The 27,678-nt window shown below is 36.7% G+C and overlaps 1 protein-coding gene across 1 annotated transcript in view; it reads right to left on the reverse strand.

Moving 5' to 3' along the window:
* The window catches only part of vta1 (vesicle (multivesicular body) trafficking 1), a 42,635-nt gene that overhangs the window by 7,408 nt on the left and 7,549 nt on the right, over positions 1-27,678 (reverse strand). Inside the window, exons 2-5 of the mRNA XM_077220163.1 lie at positions 13,968-14,062; positions 11,358-11,485; positions 6,613-6,688; positions 4,440-4,551 (exon numbers count right to left, since the gene is read on the reverse strand). Coding sequence (XP_077076278.1) covers positions 4,440-4,551; positions 6,613-6,688; positions 11,358-11,485; positions 13,968-14,062 — 411 coding nt within the window. The remainder of the gene's footprint in view (positions 1-4,439; positions 4,552-6,612; positions 6,689-11,357; positions 11,486-13,967; positions 14,063-27,678) is intronic.

Genomic DNA, 27,678 nt, shown 5'->3' on the forward strand with positions numbered 1-27,678 from the left:
CATTGGCTCTAGCACACTATGGATTCGTAAAAGTCAACATGAGGCTTAAGAGACGCTCTCTCTGCCAATATGCCTCTTTATTTATTATTGATCTGCGCTGATAGCTGAATTATGAAATATTTCAAAGGGTGTGCTCAACCGAACTCTAATGCAGCAGGCCAAAAATTGTGACCTACATTACACTTAAAAGAAAAATGTATTCTGTGCTAATTAGTGACAGGGAGGGAATGGATAAATTGTGAACAGATGGAATTGTTTTAATATGAGAGAAAAGTAATTTGTAGAATTGTAACATGCATGCAACATTGCAATGGGAGGAGATGCTGTCATAACAAAAACTAGCAGCAATCAGAACTGTTATGGGTGATTTCATAAAAAAAAAAGGGGGTTCATTATAAGGACATTTTTTATTTGCAGCATGTCCAAATCACGTTTTGCAATCAGTCATGCTACATAAAGTTAAAATGTTATACATAATCATACTGTACAAGTATACATATGGTCATGCCTGTTGCTTTTTTCTCAATTTAGTCCAACCTTGGTTATATAATCTACCTAATGCAAAACAATTTAAATAGAGCAATCCAGAGATAAGTACCTGAAAACTACAAAAGGGACATTTAGACAATGATTTCAGCATGTCTACAGGATGTTGTTCACTGACTTTTTAAACGTCTAATTTTTTCCAAGCTGTACTTGTCCTGACATTGGAGCCCATTTCTGTTTGACCTATAATTTCTCAACTGGGCTACAGTAAAGAGACCTTTACTTTCCATGGAGTCATGGCACGGGTGCAAAACCTGCTCCAGGAAACGAACAGCTACTGGTGTAAACACTGTAGATGAGTCTTAGGAATAGTATACTAATTGAGAAAGTTGTTACAGATCAGTTTTCTTTCCTTCAAATAAGCCTTTTTCCCATGCCCCGGGGCGTGCTTGCCGTGCATATATTCCCGTAAGTTGGAAAGCCAAACTCGGCGAGGAGACAATACCACTAGTATGGCTCTTAAAGGAATATTCCACATTCAAACACAAGTTAAGTTCAAGCAGCTGTTGTGGTATAATTTTGATAACCACAAAAAAATAATTTTTACTCAGCGCTTTTTTTTTTCCTTTTTCTTTTTTTTTAAACACTTTACTTTAGCTTTTTAGCAAAATGCATTATTAAAGTATTTTTTCATTGTATAGCCTCATTCATTTGTACACCTTTAAAAAGTATAATGCATTAAAAACATGACAAACTACCAATTTCAAATGCAACAAGGAATCTGAGAAATACTATAATGCATTTTAACTTTAGTTACAATTATTTATGATAAGTTATAATGCATTATGAAGGCTTTAAGTGTTACCAAATCTTGTTTTGAACTCACATTCTCCCTTTAACAGTAAAACTGAAAAAATTAAATGTAAATATAAAATATTAAAACACCCCATGGAATCGGAAAAAAAAGTAGCAATTTTCTTTGCTAGTGGAAATAACAAAATTTTACATCCTCTATAATAGCACATTTCTGGCTGCTTTCATGATATGGTGAAATGCACCATATTTTTGATGTAAGAGCGGCTGCAGCCAATTGTAACTTGAATATGCAAGGCTTCAGGTGTCATCCGCTTCCTGATATTTTAGCTATAGAAAAACGGTCTGTTATACTGTGTTGATATTGCAAACTGTTATTTGTTATCATATTATTTAAATTTATTATCATAAACAAACACAATGGTTTGTAGCACAAATAGTTGTACCACTTCCTGCACTTTATAATTCTTCTAGTTATTTACCTATCGAGGCAATAGGAATTGGAATTCTTGCACACTCGCAGAAAACAGTTTACTTCTGCTATGAAAAATAAGGTGGAAAAGTTGCCCTGAAAGTGTTAGTTGTCATTCTGGGATGCCACATGCACAGGAAGAACATGATTAACTGATGAGGACAACAGAAAACGAACAGTTTATCAGCTGACCCAATGCAGGTCTGACATCAAGGTCTGGTGTTCGTTATACAGCACATAAACATCTTGGCATATTGTTATAATAGGTTTTATAGGGGACCTCCGTGGAAAAGGCAATTTGAAGTACACATGGAACGAGACAAATACTACTGTGATAAGGTGCTTAAACTCATGCTATCATGTAACATTTCTGTCTTGGCAATGCTGCACATCAGTGGGAATAACCAAACATGAGGTCACTACTTAACAAGAGGGGCCCAGCTGCTAGATGTAAAGCTAAAGAAGTATAATTTAAATATCATTATAACACGAAGAAAACATGAAGAAAACATGAGCTTTAACAACAGTTAAAAAGAAGCAGAATAAAAAACTGTTCTGATACAGACATTATAAGAGTATGTCACATACTACAGAAACATACGGTGCATCCGTACGTCCCAACGGCTCAGTCTACAGATGACTTCATCTCTGACATGAGCAGGTCAGGTCAAAAGCAGCACGCCCAGCAGATGTGGAGAGAAAAGTGATCTAACTAAACCCCACCGCCAAGCACTACTTTGACCTGCACATGAAGGAGAAAAATCATTTTCAACAACCTTCTTAAATACATTATCATGCAGTCAAACGTTCACATCATTACAAGATACGCTTTTACCAGAGGTTCAAAATTTAGCCTAATTGCAAAAGGCGTTCACAAATGTCTGGACTCATATTTAAATTTGCATATTCTACTTCATAAATATGCTATATTCCGGGCCTATTGAACTTCAATTCGACCTGCTCAAAAAGTTCAGTGGCTCTCTTGAGATTGCTAGTTTTGTGTTTCACTCTATTTCTCCGAAATTTCTTTCCTTGATGTGAAAATGTGTCACTGCATGCGCTCTGTGGAGAGCGTGAGTTATTTGTCAATAATTCAGTTTTAAAACCAGTGAAGTCTTACAGTCATCGAATCATCCAAACTGAAAAAACACAAAAACCACCAGTTCCAAGTATGGAGAATGAAAATTACTCATTCACATTAATGAATGCAATTAACTTTTAACCTGTGTGTTTATTATGCAATGAAACCATAGCAAAACCGAAAAAGCACAATGTAAAAAGGCACAATAGAATAGACGCACAACTATAGTATCAGTCTGATTTATTGTCTTTATGGAAAAATTATGAAAACAAGTTTACTGCATTTTTTCTGAATTTTCCTCCTAAGTAGGAATCTTTTTCATGAATAATACAAAAAAAAACTATAAAAATGATCTTTTATTTTTTAAAATGAACAAATATATAATAACATAACTGTGCTCTGCTGATTAAATTCACAAAATATTCTAGCTCGGGCCTGCCCCGATGAATGTTTCATTTGGCCCACTTCTTGATGAAGTTGAATAGCCCTGCTATATGCTATTGGCACGGCCATGGTTTTCTACGTCTGGTGATCATTTATTTAAATAAAGTTTCAAGAGGAAACGGGTTTGGTATTGCTATTGCTATTGTGTAAACACTTTCTTTAGGAGGATGAAATGACCTTTTCCTTTCCAAACGTCCAAATCCAAACCTTTTGCTTGTGTAACTCAATACAAAATAAATTAATTAACAATTCCAATTTTTATAGCGGAACATAAGCAACTTATTAAACATTAAGCAATCTATTTCTGTTCTGTAATCGATCACATTACTTTAACATCCTTTTTTTGTTGAATGTAATGTCAAACACTTGCTACTACAGGCAATCCACAACTACATATGCTGCACGAGATGCACAATTACGCTGAACGGTAATACATTCATTCTATTCTGTCAGAAAAAGAGAACGACAACGTTTATTGTATATATTAATTGCAGCCACCACAGTGCAACTTCATATTACTGTTTGTCATTCTTTTTCCAATCCTCCTATAAACCCATTTAGGTACTTCTGACATCAAACCCCTTCAGTTAGAAGGTGATTAAACTAAACTTCAGACAACACCAGAGACTGCACCTATTTACTTACCATAACAAAATTGAAAGTACTTTCTCTATCAGGCAAGCTGTTATCTGTTTAGCTGGCTTAACTAATCATTTATTTTAAAACTTAAATCAATTTGTCTGGAAAATACATTTTGTTTTCAGGTACTGTATTACATCCAGTTCTTTCCTTCTTAATAACCATCCTTGACTGTAAAATAGTTAGGCTACTCAACAGTGAATAATTTTCACACTATTAAAAGGGGTGGCAACCCTGATCTCCTGATTAAAATAATCACTACATAAATAGCAGCCTGTGTTGACTTGCAGGAGGAGGGTCACTGGGCGAGCCAGTCACCTCCTGTGTTCTTCACAACTTTGATAAGGCACACAATGTGCTAACATTTACTGACTCAGAAACAACAGACTCAAATGGAGAAAGCCCCTCAGTAATCCTGAAGGAAAGCCCCCCCGGCTGGTGTGTATTTTGTTAATGGGAGTCACAGGATTATTCTGGAGGAGCAGATATAATATCAGCACCTACCATATGCTTCCCCCTCCATTCCAATAGGACCGGGCTGCGGAGTCTCGCCATTCTTTAGGCAGTTGTGGATGTAGGCTGCCTTCCACTTTGCATACTTCCTGTGTTGGATGTTCTGGAAAGTAGTGGAGAAGGGGAGAGTCATTAAGATAAGAAATACTCAGTTAATGAACTTTCTCCGCAAAACAATGAGCAAAAAAGGAGCAGATCTGATTTGTTAGGATTTTGGCTGGATATGACATGGATATCACTTGACTGATAAATGATTAGGATTACGGTACATTCACTCATGGATGTGAGTTTAATTACTGGCATGTTCTACATTGTTGTCAAATAAAGCAACAAGACATGAGAAGCAGTGCATTAAAAGGGATCTGATGTCAGTTAAGGGCTGCAAAGGTAAAACGCCTTGAATGGCTTACGCAATGTGTTAAAAGACACCGATATTTATTACATAAACCAAATTTTTTATGTCAAGTACCGCCAAATATAATGACAGTCCCTTGTAAAGTCAAGTCACTTTTATTTATATAGTGCTTTATCCATTACAGATTGTTTCAAAGCAACTTTTTCAATTCTGCTGTAAAGCAGCTCTAAAAAAGACTGTCATTATTCAGCTGAAGTCAGTTCCGTGTTGATTCAGTTCATTTTATAAAACAAAATTATGAAAAAGTAAAATCAGCTATGAAGCAGTTTTGTTCTCATGCAGTAGTGTCAGTGCAGTCAAATCAATAATATTTAGAATTATAACTGAATTGTAAGTAAAGGGGGCTCTTTCCTAAGAAGTAAATGTGCATAATGTAAAGTACCTGTCAAAAGTTTGGAAACATGTTTTTTGAAAGAAGTCTCTAATGCTCTTTATTTTCTCAAAAATACAGCAGCAAAAACAGTAATACTGTGAAATATTACAATATAAAATAACTGTTTTCTATTTAATTAAAAATACAGTAAAACAGTAATACTGTGAAATATTGCAATTTTAAATAACTGTTTTCTATTTTAACAAATTTAAAAATGTAATTTATTCCTCTGATGGCAAATCTGAATAAATGAATTAATGAATTTTCATCATCATCTCCAGAATCCAGTCTTCAGTGTCACATGATCTTTCAGAAATCATTCTAACATGCTGATTTGGTGCCTAGAGGACCATTTACACAAGGACCATTTTTTTGTAATGTGAAAAACTAATGCAATGCATTAAGAGTTGTAATTATTAAATGTGTACAGTAATTATATATATTTATACATATACATATACATATATATATATATATATATATATATATATATATATATATATATATATATATATATATATATATATATATTAGAGTGTATCTGGTTTATTTTCATCGCTCTGAAGTGTGCTGAAACCTGTAATTACACCACCAAACTCACATCCATTAAAAGGGTTTTACACTCTTGAAGCCCTTTAACATCTCAACTTCTACTTTACATACATTAGTACTGAGTCCTGTTAAGTCCAGCACTAAAAAGTTCCCTTTCCTAATGTAATTTAATATGGCACAACTCCTTGTGGCATTGTCAGAGCAAAACAGCACAGTAATGGAGGGCGATTCTGAGAGCTCATTGTTGAAACAGTCAGTCCAATGAGCTCTCTACAGTAGGAAAATGTCTGGCCCTTAGGGAGCGAAGAACATTCAATGAAACATTGTCCATCTTCGGACACAGGTCACTTCCCCTCTGTATAAAAGAGACATCTGCGGCCATGGCGACCATGAGGGATGGTCTAATAGGCACCCTGGAAATACACAGATTCAACTGGTGGATTAGCAACACTTTCCGGGCACAAATTTGCCAAGAACTGGCCTCTCAAAACCTCTGTGTACATTGAGACTGGTGAGGCGTTGTCAGTCCTTGGGCTCACTTTTACTGTTTCTCATTAATTTCCACGTTTTCATAGCAGTTTTCAGATTTGAACACGAGAACATGGCTCTAATGACGTATTTGATTCCATTAGACGTTTTCACGTTCTACTAAATTAGGCGAGCTTGTGTCTGTGCCATCAGAAACAGGGGGACTGTGTCAAGAAACACATCTCAGGCCCATATTTATGTCCCTTCAACACAAAACTTTGTCATATTAGCCTTGGCGTCAAAATATAGACCTACTCGGTTGACAATGTAGGGGACGAAAAGACTCAGTGACTCACCTCTTCTGATAATTCGCCAAAGACACTCAACACATCAAACAGAAGACTTGAGGTGTAGAACGACTTGATCATATTCCTGTGATGAAAACAAAAATTAAACTGTTAACACAGCAATGCAGTCATTTAATTAGTACTTCTTTTCACTAAAATTAAGCCAGTTGTATGTCTCATAAAACAGACGTGTGAAACAAAGAACATCTGCATATAACGCACTATCGTTCAAAAGTTTGTGGTCGGTAAGGTTCTGTAAATTGCTAAATTTTTACATTTTAAAAATAACGATTTCCTATTTTAATGGGTTTTAAAATGCAATTAATTCCTGTGATGATGGCAAAGCTGAAGATGGCATGTGATGAGATGTTGGACAATCCTAAGGAGCCGTTCATACAGAACGCATTTTTCTATTCCAATGATTTTTTTTCCATTGTTTTTCTATGTAAATGCGCTAGACGGACGCGTATAACCATTGCGCTTGCCATCTTGCATCTTTTGCAGCGTCTCGCGCATGACACGTTGTTTTAAAAATACGGCACTCAAGTTGAACTTTTAAAAAACGGTGTCTCGAGACCTTGCGCTTTTTCACATTCCACTGCCCGTGTCTCACGTTTTAAAAAGCAAAAATGTGTTCTGTGTAACGAGCCCCAAGTATGACTATACTCTTTAAATGAAAATAAACATATACAATTTAAAGTGATTCATTTTAAGCCTCTTTCAGGACATTTACATCTTCAGGTATGTTGCTTTGGTCACTCTGAGAAAAACCTCATTCCCTTTTTAGAATAAAACCTTTAGGGTTAGGATTGTACATTCATTTTCAAGAAAAATTAAAGTAACTTGCTGACAATACCAGCATTGTTTTTCCAGAATGAGGATAAAAGTCGTGAACTGCAGTACCTTTTATTAGTAATACCATAAAGTACACAATGATTCACCTTTTGCACTGTTTGAACAAACCCCGAGTATGTGCATACATCCTGAAAAGTGGCCTCTGGTGAGGGAGTGCATGCAGGTCGGACAGCTTCCTATGGTAAGACTGATCTCCACTCTAAACCTCATCAGCAGGAAGAGGGGAGGGAAAAGAACGTAAGGGCAAATGTGGCACGAAATGCCAAACTTCCATTTCAGAATGTATTTTGAGACCTTAGAGGGAATGTTGCATCAACATAAGATTTTGTTAGCAATCCACGTCTACAACAACGTCCTTCCTGAAGTCTATTTCTCTGAGATTTTATTACTTCTAGGAAGTGGTGGAAAAAGTACACATGTACTTTGAGTAAAAGTACAGATACTCTATTAAAATATTACTCCAGTAAAAGTATTAAATACTCCTTTTTCAACTTTACTTAAGTACTTTAATTACAAAAGTTCTTGATTTTTAATGTACTTGAGTATTTAAATAAATAAATAAATATTTTTTAATTTTATATACTTGTATATTAATTTTATATTGAATGTTTTATATAATCCTACTGCCAGTCAGTTTGGAATAATAGTGGATGCAGATACAGATGATCTACAAGTAAGATAATTAACTTTTTATTTTATTACCAAAACTTGTCATACACCATCAAAACAAAAATACCATAATATCAATTTAGGTTACTGATAGGCTACTTGATGTGTGCAAACTAAATATGTTTAAAAATTATGAAAAACAAAATTTGTGTTAACAGAGTTTAAAAAACAGATGTCACATTGGGATAAATGCATAACATTTTAAGAAGAACGCTATGCAAACATACTAGTTTTATATCATTTGAACTGCTACGGCAGCGGGGAAGATGCATGGGCAATAATTTTCGTTATTTTAATGTTATGTTGAGATCAGGGTGGGAATTGTGTAATTTTAGAGGCAAGGCCATTTGGCCTCCACCTTTTCTTTTTTTTTAGGGGCACCAAGGCCATATGACAGGGCACAAAGGCCATTGAGTACAATTCGATGGTTTTCCCATTCAGATTGATACCATAACATCCTAATTTGGAATAAGACATGGATTATGACTTTTTTTAATAAAAAATACATTTTTTACCTTCTGTGATCTGATTTGACTTCAGATAAAAAAAAAATCAGAAAGAAAATATAATATTTTATGTATAATCAGGCATGAAAACGGTTCAGGGGTGAAAAAGGTGAGAAGGATATTACCCCTCTAGGGGGGTCCGGGGGGTATGCTCCCACGTAAGAAAATTGTATATATACCATATTTCAAAGCATCAATCTGATGCATTTTTAGATGCATTTTTTTGCATGCCAGCGCAGTTAAAAAAAATCAAATAGAATTTCTATAACTGTGTTGAACTGATAATCACTCTTTTGTGTGTTAAACACAATCTACTTAATACAGACAACTTCATTATAAAGAAAAACAACAAATAAAAAAAAATATGATCATAACCAATCATGACAAAAATTCTATTATAAACTAGATTAGTGGATAACTCAGCGGTAAAATTTAGTCTAGAAAAATCACAAATGTACAATAATTTTATAAAATCTGAACATTTAGTGAAAAAAACATTATTTACTGGGGAACAAATAAGAGACAATAAGTGTAGCACTAAATCTGGTAAAACGTTACACATTGCTCTTTGAATTGTTGTAAAATACATGAATGAAAAACAAGATAAAAATCAGAAAGATCAATTATTTTATATATAGTCTAGGCTACTATAAAATTAAGACATTTTTTAAATGTATATCACAGCCGTTTAATGAGGCAGCAACATATGATAGATAGGACAGAACAAAAAGGCTATTAAGAATCTTTCATTGCGCAAAAGTATTATATGATTATGAAAGGATCCAACACAGTGCGGCACAAAGCGCTTATGCGCATCCCGAGCGCAGAATGATGCGCTTGAAGCAACACAGAGTCACACCGCGCAGCGCGTCGAGTCCGCATTGAAAAGTTCAAAGCACAAAGGAAAGACATATCGATGCATAGTGTATTATACACTATCTATCTATGCAATAGTTTATTGAGCCTTTTCTTTTAACAGTTTTAAATTTCAGTTACTGTGCGCGTGAAGAACAATTATAGTGCTCTCAGTGTTGTGATCTAACAGACACACGATAGAAAGTAACATGATTAAGGTACAGCAATACAGTCCAGCAAGATAGTCATTTTATGCGAAACCATAGAGCTTTATCTACAGATCAAGTATAATAATATAAAAATTGAATCATCTTGGAGAGGGTTTCATCTGTAACCGAACGCGACGCGCTGTTTGAATGGTGAATGGAGAATGACTGAGAGTCGCAGCGGAGGGAAAAGTTTTCGTGAACTTGAATTTAATGACTTAAATTTCTATCTCACATCATAGGCTACTATAGTATGGCTTCATATAGTATACCATTCTATTCAATTCACTATAATATTATTCCTGTTAATAGAAATCTGATGTAAACTGAGAATATATAAATATTTCTCCAAATCTGCACACTTCTGAGCTAAAAGCCGTGAGTGACGTTGTTTTGTGAATCGCTGTCATGACGACAGCACATGAGTTTTTTATGAATGGGAACGCGATGGGAAAAAACAAACGCTTCAGTGCGCCGCACTGGTTATGACACTGCACCTGCGCGAATCCACGAACTAATTGAAGTTCAGAGACTACTTGGGTGGCCCACTATGCCACACTGGCGCTTTATACATGGAACTTGGACAGGGCCAGGGCACACAGGCCACTGTGGCCGTACGATGATTTTTTTTTCACGGGGCATGAAGGCCAAAGTGTAGGGCAACGGCGGCCATGGCCGCGTGGCCGCGGTATAATTCCCACCCTGGTTGAGATGGTGATGTGGACATATCCGCATTCAAGCATTACAGTGGGCTTAAACAGTGGGCTTGATGTAAACAACCCTTTTACATCAGATTTTGTTCACAAAGAACTGACAGTCATGTCCTAAATATGATTCTCATTTACAATAATCAATCCAAAAATTCAGCATGAATGGAATGATCTCCCATTCTTGGCTCATTTTGAGTCGGGACTAGTAAATTCAGTGAATTGTTAACTGGAGACTCGCTCAGATCAGATCATTTGAATCAGTGAGTTGACGACTCAAGAACAGCTGCAAGCGGATCATTTCAATTCCCGAATAAATTCTTTGGTGCGATTTGTGAAGTAATTGAACAGGCTCATTGAAAAGAATCAGCTTGTTCAAAAATCAGACACCACTGTCGCGTCTTGGAGCATGTGACGATTTCTTCAGTTCAAAATAACGAGAAATGTAATGTTTTTTATGAAATGTATAGGGGTAAAAAGTACCATATTATGCTTTAGAATATAGTGGAGCAAACGTTTCTCAAAATAAAAACATTTTATTACTGCCAAGAAGTGTCCTCAGGTTTATCTAGACACAACAAAACTAACAATCACTCAAAATACCTTGGGTAGTGCCAGTCCATATGACCTGAGGCCTGAATCACTGCCAGGTATTCAGCTCTTGGACCCTTTACCAGCACTGCACTGCCTATGACGTCACTGTCCACAACAGCTTCATTATACTGCTATGACCTGTAACGCAACACCTGGCTAATCCATGCCATCTCACTCCCAGACAACCACCCTGTACAGAGCCAGCTTTGTTACTAATTTTAGCCTGCTACTCACTCCCTGTATGTGCAATAGTGACAGTGGGATTATTTTGTGTCACGGTTCGGTGAAAGGAAACTGTAATTAAGGTATGTGCATTTACAAAGTAAAAAATTTCAACTAATCCAACCTGGACCTTAACTTACTTGTGGAAATGTCCTGATCGATCTTCACTGTCTGCATAGAGGAACATTTTTATAGCGTAATTCTCAACATGGGCATTGCCAACTATTTCCTGCGAGATGGATTCGTTGTCGCTGAGCTCCTTCTTCATCTGAAACACAAAGAACCACTCAAAAGTTAGTTTTCCATATGCATCACTGATACAACCTAAAGTGCCATGCAAATGTGGTGATATTAGCATGTGCAGTACTGTAAAGAGTGTTTACTGCACCATTTATGACAGATTCTAGATTACTCTCTAAAGCCCAGGTTTCCATAGCATGACTCGATCATTCCTGAAAAGCATCAGCCACTTTGATTCCACTCCAAAAGCCTAGTGTAATTAATATTTTGTTGCAAAAGAGGGTCCCTCTGGAGAGTTGCCCACGCGCAATTAGTGGACTCATTCACCCAGCTATTATTATTATGATCAGTGACAGCAGGCGAATGAATTCGTAGCCTCATAATTCACAGAAAACTGTTAAAATGTAACAGACAATGACACTGCATGGACTAATGTAGGCTCATGATTATCCTCACTTCTAATAATACTGAGACAGCACAAAATCCAAAAATATCCATTTGTTTTCCTGGCCTGAGTTTTCAACAAGACTTCATGTCTTCAAGTCTTCATGGGCATCATCCTTCTCCATGTTGGTTCATTGACAATAAATGTGCTGTAGCTTCATTTAAAATAAATTGTACACTATGATTACATAAATAGAATAAATGTTTGAGGTGGTCCTGCATTAAAAATTAAACTTCATTGCAAAATCAAATGGAATTGCAGGTTTCAGCACATTTTCAGCCATAATCCTGATCTAAGCAAACCATGCAACACATAGACGCCTGTGACCCGGTCTTTTACTTAGAGGTTTGGAATGGCCAGCACCCAAACGCCAAAGCTTCAGCCAGTCAGGCTCTGCCTTCCTCTCTGTGATGTTACAGTCTGCTAGAGAGCGTCAGGTTTCCTTGTAAAATCAGTAAAGCAAATACGACTGGTTACATTTCAACAGGTGGAACCTGGGCGCCTGAATGGACTCACTGTTCACATTTTAATGAAATTTTTACCTGTTCCGTGAAAAAGCACATTGAAGGCACAGTACATCACTTGTACTGTATCGTAGAAGAATATAAAAACATAAGTCGGAAGCGTGCAAAAACAGTACAGAGAGAGAAAGTGAGATTGGATGCTTTTCTGCACACTAAATCAAAACCTTGAAACTAGATCTTCTGCACACCGAATCCATGGGGTTCACTCGAAATCCCCAAGGAAAAAAAGGAACACTGGAGTCATTTTAATAGTTACTAAAAAGGAAGCTTGTTCTGTTAAAAAAATGGAGAAGGTTCTATGTGTTTTTTGGCCAAAAGACTTGCTGATATTTAGGATGAGAGCAAGATATAGGTGAAGTGAACCTTATCACAAGCATTCTGCTTCTCGCGCAAGTCTATGAGACGAAAAGCAAGCTTCGAAAAGCAACAGATGCTATATCTCGAACGAAAAAAAAATTAGCTGACATACGAGTAATTTAAGTGCTTCAGAAAAGTTTCCAGTTTAGGCAGCCCGTAATTGACTGTACAAAACACATTGGTCAGCACAAATCATGTTTACCTCCCTCACAAGTTTACCCATATTTATTGTAATCTGGGTCATGTTTTCTTTTACCTTTGTTCCCTGTTTTTCAAGGATGAGGGCATATTACAACCTGTCTGTGTTGTCATCTACCTAATTTGTCTAGCAGTAGCTTCTACTAGTTGACAGATGAATTTGACTAGATGCTGCATAAACAACAAAGATTTTACTTATTTTTCTACCTATATATAAGCCTACTCCTCTTGCTGTACAACTATGCACAATCATATATTTAGTTAGATTTTATTATATGCATTTAGATTTTTCTACCCAGAACCGACCTGTGAACCATTTACTGGGTTGAGAAACCACTGGTAAAAGTTAGGCTCGTAAACCAGGGAAATTTTATAAAAGCACTGCAAGATACTTTCTCTACAGACAAAAAGAATGAGGTTGCTTCAGCTCACAACGTATGCATAATCTACAAATAGATAATAAAAAAGTTCTAAGTTTAATAGATACATATCCTGTATACTCTTTGTGAAGTACATTTCATGCACATGGTCCCCTAAATAACAGATGGGTGACTCTGACCATAATTAAAGAGCAGAGAATCATCTTCTCATTGTATGCTGTAAAAGAGAGTTCACTATGAAGTACACTTCATGCTTCAGACCTTTTGACCGGATGTGCCCACCAGGATCTGGGTCTCCACAGGTTGTTGTTTCCTGTGTTTCTGTGACATTTAACGAACTGAGGCGATATATAAAAGTGAGCACTGGAGACTGCAGAATCTCCGCGCTTGTCTAATTGGTTCCTGAAATGTCTATAACAGTGCCTAGATTTTTTTCCCCGCAGCTTCCTGCTCCCCTTTTGAGGAGACCTATAAATTCAGCCCTTTGAACTGATGAGAATACAGTGGCCTTAGTACAAAAGGTCACTAAAAATGTTTTGCTAATGCCACATAAACAAAAGAACTCAAAACCAGTCAAAGTATAAAAATCTTTAGGACTTAACTTACCGTTTCCAACTGATCCATTAGTTTCACAAGAAACTTCCGGCACTCTGGAGTTTTGCTATCTAGTTTCATTCCTGTCTGCATGGCGTAAAGACGACCTGGAACACATTAAAAATGAGAAGAGCATTTTATTTATTTATTTATTTATTAAATGTTTAACCACTGAACTGATGTCATGTTAGCATGGGATTTAGTATGCAGCACTAGGGTTGTCACTGTACCCAAATTTCAGCAGTCGGTACAAATAGTCACATTACACGGTTCTCGGTACCAATATCAGTACCACAGAAAAAAAACTGTTGAATTGGGTACTTTAAAAAAAATGATGTCCTGTTTTGTTTCATCCGCATTATCAGTCTATCATCACAGTTTCTGATTCAATTGTGCATTTAAATATGGTTGTCAATCCAGATTCTTTGCAGTGTACTTAGCAGCATGAAAAACTAAACAGGTATTCAGACTGTTAATGGGTAATAAACAGAAAGAGAAGACCTGTCCCTTTATAATCACCAAGGGTGTCAATATCTAAAGCACAATCTCACTGAATTCTGCATTCCTGCGAAAACTCCTGTTATGATAAAATAGTCTTCGTTGTACATTGAATCTCTTATTTACATTGTGTTTACAATTTGTTGGCTACTTATAATGAAAGGATTTGCAAGTGTGCAAGCTCGCGTTGAACAAAAACATGTGTGCTTTCAGAGGTGTTAAGCAGATTCTGACTAACTTACTCACTAGCACCTCTGACAGCGCATTGCATTCATGTGCTCAAAAGATGTAATTGTGATTGGCTGCAATGCTCAACAACACTTGTAAAAACATGCCCCCCCCCCCAAAAAAGTTTAGTTGGACCATGACTAAAGTGAAAAAAAAAAAAACCAAGGCAGCAACATGTGTTCAGTATATCAGAATTCCTTCACCATGGTCCAAGACTGGAAGAGCATTCCAGACTAGCTCATGAAGTTGGTTTTAGAGAATGCAAAGAGTGTGCAAAACTTGTATCAATGCAAAGTGCTCTACTGAAAAAGCTAACCGGTTGTTTACATTTATTTTTTATTTTCACTGCATCATTTTCATACATCCTTTTGTGTTTTCATATTTTTGCTGATGTAAAATGTAAGAAAAAAAATTTAGTAGAAGCTTTACAATGTTTGTCTATACTGTAAGGGAAAAAATATATAACTGATGTGTTTCGAAGATGTAAAATAAGTAAAATAAGTCACTAGAACTAAATAAAAACAAATACTTTGCATTTTAATGTAAAGGATTTTCTTACATTACTGAATTTTTAAAACTCGTTCTCTGCTATCAAATTCCCTTTTCTTGCCAGCAAACTGCATCCTTTGCTGGTATGTGTCTTTGGACCACTAGAGTCCAGTTGTCAGTAGTTTTGGTTACAAAACATGGTCAAGCCCACACATCTGGCAAAAGTTTTCAATGTATTATACAGGCCATATGTGATGAGTACAATGGAATTTTTACTGGCTCTTGCTCTTTTAGTATAATATACAATAGTGGCACATGGTCCTACTGAGTTAGAAAGGGTGAAAAAGTCCCATGAGCCTTTGATGCACACTGCATGTGTCCTTTCTGGATGCACACTTTAAATAGCAGAGCTACTGCAGCCAGGGCAAACAACTCCAAAGATGTAGATGTTGTGGCTGTGAGAGCATAAAAGCTACACTTAAATTCAACGTTAAGTGAATTACCTTCATGTCACGCATGAATAAAGAGCATTATCCTGAGGGTCTATTTTAATGAATGAAATTGCAGTTCTTGATCAATCAATAGACATTAATAGAAGAAGAAAGTGCGATCTACAATGTATTCAACAGAGATGAAGCATGAAACAGGAAGCGCACAGAGTATGTTCATTAGAATTCATGAAGGATCGCAAACAAGGTCTTCAATTATGGAGTGCCTGGAAGACGACAACAATCAATTGTTATTGCACAAGTTCAAAGTCATTAAGTTAGGAGGGATTGTTAAGAGGGACATTTGGAAAAAAGGCAGTAAGCTCCGAGCCTTAGGGATATGCTCCCCTAATGAAGATAATATCTGGTCCCACCCACACTTTTACCAATTTAAAATCTCACCTAGGTGAACCTATGCTGTCCCAAAGGAAATTAAAAAGATGAGGGCTTATAAAGTATTCCGCAGCTTGCTATCACAATTATGTGATGAAGAGGGATGAAACGATCCGCTCAAGGCCAAACAACAGCCAAAATATTCTTGCCCTAAAGATTAAGATACATCTGTGTGATAGATACATCTAACAAAATTGAATTTCACAAGTCACTACTTATTTTATTTATATATATATATATATATATATATATATATATATATATATAAATATTTTTTTTCTTTTAAATGGAAATACTAAGATAAAAGATAAATATAATAATGAGGGGAAAACACGTACACATAAATGTTGTACAAATATAATATTGAATTAAAAAAAAACTTGTGAAAACCTGGATAACTACATGGAAGATACACTGTAACAAAATGCATTCATTGATTAGTTAACAGTTACATTACGGTCCTTACTATATACGGTGAAAAACTAAGGGTGTAACGATTCACTCATGTCACGATTCAAAACTCACAGAACGATATTATTGCGATATCCCAAGACATTGAAAGACGCCAATTTTTTTTTTTACTGTTGATTAAAATGCTAAATATAAACTATGAATTACCATATAATTTATGATAAAAAAAACAGTTAAAGTACTTTACCAAAAGTCCCTCTGTTACACAGCACATATGCTTACATGTTTTTATAAGTTTGATTTAATATGTACATGAATGTGTTTTGTGTTGCATTTAATATTATTCAGTTAATGTTTATTGCATGATTTTAGTGTCATGCGTGTTACCATGATGGTAATTTGTCTTTGAGTGTATGACCCTGTGCACCGATACTGTGTACAGTATCGACCATGTTTTCATGTGGCTTTCTATTGTGCCAACTGTATTCTTGTGGCGGTTATTGATACATTTCAAGGTAGACGGGCAGATTTTGGTATATTATTAGACATTATGACTCAAGTAAAATATACAAGTATCCTGTAACTGGAAACATTGACCGTGTTTTTTACTGTAAATTTTTGCCAACCACAGCTGCCAGTTTTTCCTCCCGTAAATTTTACAGTGTAAAAAGAACATTGTTTACAGTTTAAGGAAACTATAAAGTGAATCAAATTCAGTGAAATACTTATTTAGATTTATCATCTTTGTTGTAAACGCACTGTGGGAAAGGTTGGAAATATTTTCTCTTTTACTCTGATTTTAGCAATACAAAAATATCCAAACAAAATAACCAATTCTACATGCTTTGTTTAAGTGACATTTGTCAAGCCGAGATGGGACTTTGAATGACACTGTGTGCTAGGCAGACCTTGAAATCAGTTATATCATTTTAAACACATTAGCCAGTAAAACACTGTGAACTCATAATTACAACTTCCTGAAGGAAACAAGGAAAAGCAAATACACCTAAGCTTAGTGCTCAGCCCAGGGTAATGTTAGATACAGGTGCCTGCATGCTGCTGTTTTTCTAGAGATTCAAAAATACTACACAGAATGCATACCATAACTGAAACGGAAATCATTTTAAATGGTTTAGACTGCTTTTAAATCATAAATTTAGTTTTAATTTAGCTTCAAACAAGAGGCATATTAGCATCTAATAAGTCGTGTAGGGTACCGAAGTTAAAATAAGTGTAGTTAAGTTAGCAAGCATAATAAGTGTGATTAAATAAACAGAGAGAAAGATGAAGAGAGAAAGCAACATTTAAGACCAATACAAGAAAAACCAATAGACTCGTGCTATGAACATGGAAAGACCACGGGAGATGCATGAAATACCAGCACAAATAGCTTAATTTATCAGCCATATCACCAAGTACATCCAAATAACCAAGTAAAATAAAAATATAAAAACATTTAGGGTAAAGTCATTGATTCATAAGCTAAGAATCTTGAGATACATAATATTTCATCCTTGTTGTTAGTATCATTAAGTAGAGAGCCATGCATTATGTTAGTTTATTTTTGTTACTTTCTCATTATCTCAACTAAATTTTTCATTAGAAACTTACGGCATGTCTCATCATTAGTGCCATTTCAGCTTGAGGGAGTCTCTGATTAAAGTAAAAGTAAATTTTCTCATTCATAAGCAGCAGTAAATACCCTAGTGTTTAGGAATGGATTTTGTGGAAAAAAACCAACAAGAGAAAACTATTTTTAAGTTGACAACTTAACTTTTGCTAAAGGGGAACTTGGCAACTATTTCAACTTAATAAAACAGTTTAGAAATCATTTGGATGGTTAAATAACCTGTTCTGGTGAGAATGACTTTCCCCACTCCCCCCAGCGTTCCCAGGCGGAAAACCAACCTTGCAACATCGGGAGTAACGTTCCGGTAAGTTGGAAATAGGAAGTCTCGTGAGAAGCAAGAACGAGCGAGAAACACAAACTGCTTTACGGCAATTCGACATTAACACACACGTCATATGATACTGTGTATGATGTATTACCCACCTTGGTAGACATACTCCAGATGATAAAGTTTAACGGCTCCGATAATAACAAATGCACATGAGCAGCGGCAGAAAGGGGGCGGAGGGGCCACAAGTGAGTTTTTTTACGACAGTGTTTTGAAATGTACGCCCCACAGCTGTAGGGGGAGCTCGTTGAGACAATATTCGACAACAAAAGTGAAATTCAGCGAAGAAATGGCTAGAGTTGCCAAGTTCACAGACATAATAAATACATAGACGCCCTATAGGCTGCTTTGGAACGTTGCTGCGATACGTCAACGAGTCCGCCATTTTGCTGAGGGCAAGACTGCGCTGTAAACAAATGCACGTAAACGGGTGAGCTGCCGTTTTCCTGGATAAAAACAATAAAAACATTTACCTTTATCAACCGGTTTCAGTGGTTTGTACGTGGTGTACGTTACTATTACTAAATATATAATGACCAAATACAACCAGAAAAAAAATTTCAGTCTTGTTTGTGAAAGGTAATTCCCCGAGACCTGTTTTCAATTGACCCATCGCTAAGCCCCGCCCTTAGTTACTGTTGCTACGCCTGTCAAGCTTTCGCATCTAGCACATCTATTACAGTGTGTATGCACCGGTGTCAGATATTCCCAATGAGATAATTAGTAAGTTTAGGCAAACATGTGAAATATCTGAGAGAGCAAGACAAAAGGGACTGCAGTGTGCATTCGAGGTATATGCAGAGAAATGATTAGAGAATAATTTAATAAAAATTGAAGCTAATGCCTATAGTCCCAGCGCAAGCAGCAGCGCCTCATTCGCTTACCATTCAAATGGGAAACACACAAATTGAGGAACAGCTATGTTCGTGCACAGCAGGGTAGGTGAAAAGTGAAACTAATCTAATAATTATAAATCAAACAGTTTATCCATAAATCTTGTGGAATAACACTAACACCGGGAGAGCCGCGATCGGATTGGGTTAAAGTTACTCAGTCAGGGGTAGTAGGCCGTCGATTAACAAAATGCTGAAATATATTTTAAAGTATGTCAGTGAGCCTCCCTCTTGTCTTTAAATGTCTTGTTTTACGTTAAAACGTGCATTATGAACAAAGAATCGTAATTATTTCCAACATCCAAGCAATATGTTTTTGTTAATCCTGTCGACATTTAGATGTGAATGTGGTCTCCCTCACTGCTTGATCCACGCACATCATTTCTCACCTTGGCTTTTAGATTTTAGGTAAGGAAAAAAATTCCACTCCCCCGTCCAAACTTTTAGGATTCCGGGTATCAGATTTGCACAATCCATACGCACAACGCTTCGGCATGTTTCCCTTGCTCAAAAGTTTGCCAGACCTCCCGCGCCTAGTTACGGTTGCTAAGACACGATTGGCCAGTGGCGGTTTTCGGGCGTGGCTTAGTGAAGGGTCAATTGTGTGGCGATTTGTTCAGCCCCAAGCAGCTCACGAAGCAGGCATTTTTCTCAATTCCCGTAATGAGAAGTATGGGAAAGTTGCCCTCCGCAATATGGCAGCGTTGTTGACGTACGCTCCAGCGGCCAATAAGGCGTCTATGTATTTATTATGTCTATGGCCAAGTTCCCCTTTAAGTTGCGTTCTCTAGAAAGGAAGACAGAAAATACAATGTATGGTTTCTGTAATCACGACATTTAGAATCACACAAATTTTGCATGGGTTGTTCATTCCACTTTGTCCTCAAAGAAGCCATTTGGGATTGGCATATTTTTGGGGGGGATTTGGAAGAAGATGGGATATTATGAAATTACAATTCAAATGTTATCAGTTAGATAACCCAAAGTGAACAAAATAAATGGGGTTTCAGAAGATTAATGACCGCTGAAAGGAAAGGCTCATACAATATTTAACATATTTTTGTCAAGTACTTCCTGTCTTTGTTTCTTTAAGAACAGTACATTTCCTCTTCCATGAGGCCCAATTTGCAGAGATCTGATGTCTATCACAATAGATCATAGCATACAGTCACAAAGTCCTCCTTTGTAACTGTATTACGCCCATACTGCACAACATCCAATTTTCCTCATCTGAACCATTGCAACAGTGAGGCCATTCACATTTGTAAATCAAGAAAATAAATAAAAAACGATCTACTATTTGCATTATTTGTTTCATCTGTTTTAATGAAAGCAAGTGAAATAAAGAGTGTGTATAAATGTTAGAATAGTGTTTATTGAAAGTGGTCGCAAAGCATCAAATAACTCTGGAGATGTAAGTTGTTTAGACTTAAAGGGATAGTTCACTCAAAAATACAAATTATTTCATCTTCGGAATACAAATGAAGATATCTTAATGAAAACTGAGAGATTTCTGTCCCTCCATTGACAGCTACGCAACTACCTCTTTGACGCTTCAAAAAGTTCATAAAGAGATCGTAAAACTAATCCATATGGATCGAAGGTTTAGTCATAATTTTCTGAAGAGACACGATTGCTTTATATGATGAACAGATTGAATTTAGGCTTTTATTCACATATAAACATTGATCAGCTAACATAAACAGAAGCTCAACCGAACCTGCTTGACATGCGAGAACAAACCTCTTGGGGAAACTCAAACGTGCTGTGTAACACAAAAATGAACGGCATTGGTTTTCACACGTCAAGCGAACATGCTTCAGCTTCTGTTTATCACAACTGATGTGTAAGTTGATGAATGTTTATATACAAATAAAAGCCTACATTCAATCTGTTCATCATATAAAGCAATCGTGTAAAATTTGACTAAACCGCTCAATTAATATGGATCAGTTCTATGATCTCTAACTTTTTGAAGTGTCAAAGTGGTAGTTGTGCTGCTTTCTATTGAGGGACAGAAAGCTCTCAGATTTCATCAAAAAGATCTTCATTTGTGTTCTGAAGATGAACAAGTCTTACGAATTTGGAGCGACATAAGGGTGAGGGTAATTTATGACAGAATTTTAATTTTTGGGTGAACCATCCCTTTAATTCAGAAGACATTTTCAAGAAAGACTGGGCTAAACACCAGATTGCACCCATTCAATGACCACTGCACAACAAAGCATGTACAATATATCAGATGCTCATTATGACCGAGTAAGCATCAACGCAAGCTTGACGTTTGACAGACGAAAGACAGCGTGACTCTTCATTTGAGGACATGCCCGAGTATTTCACTGACATCTGCAGTAAGGACTGAATTTTATATTCAGGAATGTCAGCCCGCGCACTCTGCTTTCCCTACTACAAGGATGTTATTATGTAGCTGCTGCTCAGTCTGAAGACTGGATAAGGTCCAGCAAGAAGGAAGGAAAACAATGTCAAAGAGGGCCTTTTCCATAGGTTTACAGCATGGTGCCAATCAGAGAACTGGAGCTCTGTCAAAGAGACAGAAGCCAAAGCAGAACCGCATCAGAAGATCATTCTGCTTCAAAAACCACACGCAACGGAAGACTGCCACACATTAATCTGGCACCACACACACGGCTGTTGCACATTATGACGTCTTCATAGAAAACATCAATCCGTATAATCCAGAAAAACAGAAGAGGAAAAAAAGAAATCACTAATTGTGATTCATAATGCGAGCTTAACTTCCAAGCCAAGAATATTTAAACTTTTAGGATAATGAAGAAAAATAAGATAACCGAGACTACTGGATCATCATCTAGATGTTAAAGAGACCACGGTCATCTGCAATTTTAAAACTCTGAGTATAAGCAAACAACAGATAAAGTCTCAAGTAAAAGGATACAGTAAGACAACAACAGAAACAATCAGCAAGTCCTGATTCCCTCACTTTAATGTCAATGCTGACCTCCAGTGGCACAATGAATTCACCCTCTCTTAAGAAAATTGAAACTCTCTATAAGTACAATACAATCAGATCTTTAAACAACTTTCAGAAACCAGACTGAATGTTCCAAAACAATGTGTTAGCCAATCACAAACGGAAACAGCCTATAATATTTTAAAAATACACTGACATTGTTTTAAAAAAAACATACTTAATAGTCAACAGTGTTTTACACTATGAACTGGTAAAAACAAAAGAATTACACACAAAGTAACTGATCTGTTTAGAATAAATACACAGCCTAAAAATTATGAATTGAAAATATATTAATTGAAATGATGAAAAGGCTCAAAATCTTCCAAATGGTGTGTGATTTAAAAAAGAAAACTCTTAATAAAAATATGTTGTGAGTGGGTGTTGACATTGCTAAACTGTGCATATAGTCATGTGATGTTTAGTGGGTGCTTCATACGCAGAGCAACATGCTACACTTAGTTGCTCAAAGCCATAACTTTAACTTTAAGTGTTCACAGATTTGATCGTCCTCATGGATTGTACTTATGAGATTTAAAAGATAGATCTGGCAGACTTTCCTATAATTTCTCAAACTATAATTCTAAATAAACTAATTTCTTATAATTTCATCATTTGATTAAAAAACACAGTAATATTACAAAAATATTTACAGTTTAAAAAATAGCTGTATACTGATATACATTTTAAAATGTAATTTATTCTTCTGATGGTGAAGCTGAAATTTCAGCATTACATGATCCATCAGATATCATTCTAATATGCTGATTTGCTGCTCAAGAAAAGTGTAGGCCTATTATTATCAATGTTAAAAACAGCTGTGTTTTATGTTAATGTAAAATGTGAAACACTTCATCAGGATTGTTTGACTAATAAAAAGTAAAAAAAAAAAAAAGCATTTATTTATATTCAGCAACATTGTTCATGTCTTTGCTGCAACTCTTAATCAATTTAATGCATCCTGAATAAAGTATTGTTTCTTTCCAAAAAAACAGACTTATGGTAACACTATAGTTTAGGATCCAATTCTCCTTATTAACTAGTTGCTTATTAGCATGCACATTAGGATATTGGCTGTTTATTAGTACTTATAAAGCACATATTAATTTCTTATTCTGCATGACCATATTCAACATCCCTAATACCTAATAGTAACAACTACCTTAATAACTATTAATAAGCAATAATTAGGCGTTTATCGAGGCAAAATTCATAGTTAATATGAGAACTGGACCCTAATCTAAAGTGTGACCGAACTGTTGAACCATAGTGAACATTCAGAAAAGAATCAGATTCATGTCAACAAGTATCACTCTTTTCAGAGGGCTAGATGCCAGCTATATTAACATAGAAACTAAAGTCCAAAAATTGTGACAAACCATCTCTACAGTATTCTGCCCTGAAACATCAAGATGACATTATAGTCTGGAGCCTTAAACGTAGCTTTTGTGAGAGTAATTGGACTGCTTGTCTCCTTCAGAGTTCAGAAACAGCCAAACAAAGAAGAGAGATTACATCTAACATTTTCTTAAAGTTGCCCCTTTGCCTTCATGGATTGCTCAGGTCATAAAACAAATATGAAGCTTGACATTTAGACTCAGCAAAGAAAGGACATAATATCTCACTACTCAGAAATTGAAACTTGCAGAAGCAGTGGGAGGTCTTCCATTGATGAGGTTAGACTCCAAAAGTGCAGTCTACCTGAAATGGTTGCCATGACAATAAGAAAGCAAGACCAAAAAAACATGATTGTATTCAATGGGCAAACTGGGATAATGACAGTAGCCATTTTAAAGTATTTGATAGAAAATGACTGTTCTCATGTGAAATAAGATGGATAACTATCGGAGTCATTCAAACATTTGGTACACATCCAGGTGAATCCAGTCAACATTACATGTGCATGAATTCTTAACTCTCAGACTAATTGGTGCAGAAATAACAATGTCTTCCTTTCAAGAGACTCCTGTGAAAATCAAATAACCCTACTATTCATGAGCAAAGATTTTTACTGTTGCACTGTGGTGATGCACAGCTGTGTGTGTTACTAGGCGTGACGGTGAAGATGGATAGATTAATTGATAGCAGTCAAATTATTTTGTTTCCCATACATTGCTTCACAATATCAACACAGCCTTTTGGAAAATGTATTTGTGGTTGGCATTGCCATTGTTGAATAAACACGAGCACTGCACGTTTCAAAGTCAAAACGTGGCGTGGGTGTTTTTATATGAATGTATTTTTGAAGGGAACTGACTTGTCTTTAGAAAAGTTTCAATGTTATTTTCATTTACTCTTTTTTTTTTCTTTCCCGATAAAGCCGTGTTTATGAGCGCTGCGCTGCTTTGTGTACAGCAGTTACCGGGGAAACCCACTGATCTATATAGAATGACTGGATAGCTCATGACGTTCTAAACTGCCATCAGGCAGTGAAGCCCATAGACATAATAAATACATAGACGCCCTATTGGCTGCTGGAGCGTATGTCAACGGGGCCGCCATATTGCGGAGGGCAACTATCTCATACTTCTCATAGCGAGAATTGAGAAACATGCCTGTTTCGTGTGCTGCTTGGGGCTGGACAAATCGCCACACAATTGAAAACAGGTCTCGAGGAATTATCTTTCACAAGCAAGACTGAAAATTTGTTTCTGGTTGTATTTGGTCATGATACAATTAGAAATAGTAACGTCCAGAGGAGAAAAGCCGCAAAATTTAAAAATACTACTGTTATTGTGTCACGAAATGTAGTTTTAATAGTATTTCAGTCGACAATGTAGTTGTTTAAAGCTCAAATATGTGGTTTATTTATAAAGATAGCGCCTATTTAAAAATTTGATCTGACGGTCTCGGAGTTGAGATCCAGGGATCAGCGCGCGCTCAGCGCTCTCATGTACCCCGCCTGGAACAGCCTTACCTCGGCTAGTGCTTCTGACGTTTGCCGCTGGCTCTGATGTCTCTAGTCTAATTAATTATATCTTCACAATTCTTATCCAAGAATAAAAAGCCAGATAGCCTACATGACAAGCCGGAGCTTTGACAATTCCTTATTTAAAAAAAATGTTTTATAAATCTGTCTAACTATCGAGATTTTAAATAAATAGAGATGGACTTTTTTGTACACCATGTATACGTTTATCAAATTAAAATCAAAAATTACATTTATCAACTGATTTCAGTGGTTTGTATACAAACCACTGAAATCAGTTGATAAATGTAATTTTCTTTTTTGTTTTTATCCAGAAAAACCGCAGCTCACCGTTTACTTGCATTTGATTACAGTCTAGTCTTGCCCTCCGCAAAATGGCGGACGCGTTGACGTATCGCAGCAACGTTCCAAAGCGGCCAATAGGGCGTCTATGCATTTACTATGTCTATGGTGAAGCCACCGGAAGTGTTCGAGCGGCCATCTTACGATTCCCTACTAGCCGAGGGCTCTAACGGCCGTTATACAGATTTTGGTAGCTTCAACGGTACTTTTAAAGGGTAACTAAACCCCTGGTCAGAGCCTGACTCCACCCACTGGCAATATTTGAAAAATGCTGGAAAAGTGGGCAGAGCCCAGCGGAGGGGGACGTGCACCTGAGACGCATCTGTCTGTATGGAACTTGCCTACCTCACCAACAACCCCTTATGTCACAAACCACCCCAAACATCCAATAGGAAAATTCAACTGCAGTAGGCACCGTTCAACCTGAAGAGGGCAGAACTCAGACGTTTTTACACCATATATTGTAGAATTAAAACACTTTATACACAAATGTCAAAAAAGTTACTCGAATCAATGAACAGTACTAATAAAGCCCCATTCTTACAGATCATTAACTAAAAAAAGTTGGTTTAGGGTTTAGTTAACCTTTATGATGACCCGCTGTGCAGCATACAAGTGTAAAACGACGTTCACAAAAGGATGTAGAATAAATTGCCCACAGGTTGTAATTCAAGCCCTATAAGTAGTAATTTATATGTAAAATTGTCGCTATTCCTGTGTTGTTTTCTCCGAGGCAAGAGTAACTTAATTCTTCAACTAGTGTTGTCAAAAGAACCGGTAATGATACTTCGGTCCGAGTGAAGATTGCGCAACTCGCGCAGCGCGTCGTCCATGCAACTGCTAGCAGCGGACACGAGCGCTCAACTTGATTTAAAAACAACCGATTTTGGCGCTAGATCTCTTATTTAATAGCGAACTAAATGAATGATCTGCTAGTTAACTGGAGATGTTTTTTTTATTTATTTGTATTAGGTACATCCGTGGCTCAATGTTTCAAAAAGTGAATGTGTGTGAAACGTGTGTGTGACGCCAATCGGACGTTCATGTTTTTTTCCGTCTATTCGAAAGTTAAGCTAATAATAACATGTTGCATTCTATTCGGCCTTATTATTTCATTTTTTAAGTTACATAGACTGCCTCCAGTTTTCCTCAACTTGACTAATTAAGAGGCGATATTTTACCGGCATATCATCAAAATGTCCGTAAAACGAAACCTCTTTTTTTCTAGCGGAAACTCTGATACCACGATGTATTATACTAGTGTCTGTGAATATTAAACCGCAAAAAACGTGGCTATTAACCCTGCATTTTCTGCTTGTCTCTGTGGGAATGAATGGCGCAGACGCGCGGTTTAATTTACCACACACACAGAAGCACGCGTGAAGGCTGATTTATACTTCTGCGTCGGACATACGCCGGAGCCTCTACACTGTAGACTACGCTTTGGTTTTAATTTATACTTCTGCGTCGTTGTCCGCGTTGATGCACGCAGAGGGAGCATATGAAACCCGAGGGAGCGGTTTGAGCAGACCAATCACAGCACTTGCGTCCGCGTTGTTACATTTTTGGAGAGGTGCACGTCAGGGTACGCCGAAGGGTACGCGCGCTACGCACAGCCTACGGCGTAGCTACGGCGTAAGTTCGACGCAGAAGTATAAATTGGGCTTGACGCTCGCGCAGGTTTCAGTCTCTGCTGCCTCACGATATGAGGACATGATGAACTTCCTCTCCAGAGCCGATCTGAGTGTCACTTCATGAGCATTTTACCGCTTCATTTGAGAAAAACTATCGTCATATCATAACACACACAGAAACTCAAAAGGTCCTCACGGCAACCCGTCAAAGTAAAAGTTCGGTTTAGCTTTAAAGGGGAAATGAAGCAGTCAAGTTTACATGATTTAAAAGATGGATTTCCACTATAATCAAAAATTATATAAGAAACATGACAAATGTTAACATATAAAAGAAACACCATTATATCTTTCGTGGCAAGGGCGCCGCCATTGTGCAGTATTTTAACCGGTGACGTCACGGGGTGGGTTTGCTCTGTGCTGAGTTCAGTAAAATACAGTGAAAGATGCATGTAAGCTGGTCGAACCAGC

The sequence above is a fragment of the Siphateles boraxobius genome, unplaced genomic scaffold (genome assembly GCF_051911475.1).
Source record: "Siphateles boraxobius isolate OS27281-9 unplaced genomic scaffold, OSU_SipBor_1 8, whole genome shotgun sequence".
Classification (NCBI taxonomy): domain Eukaryota; kingdom Metazoa; phylum Chordata; class Actinopteri; order Cypriniformes; family Leuciscidae; genus Siphateles; species Siphateles boraxobius.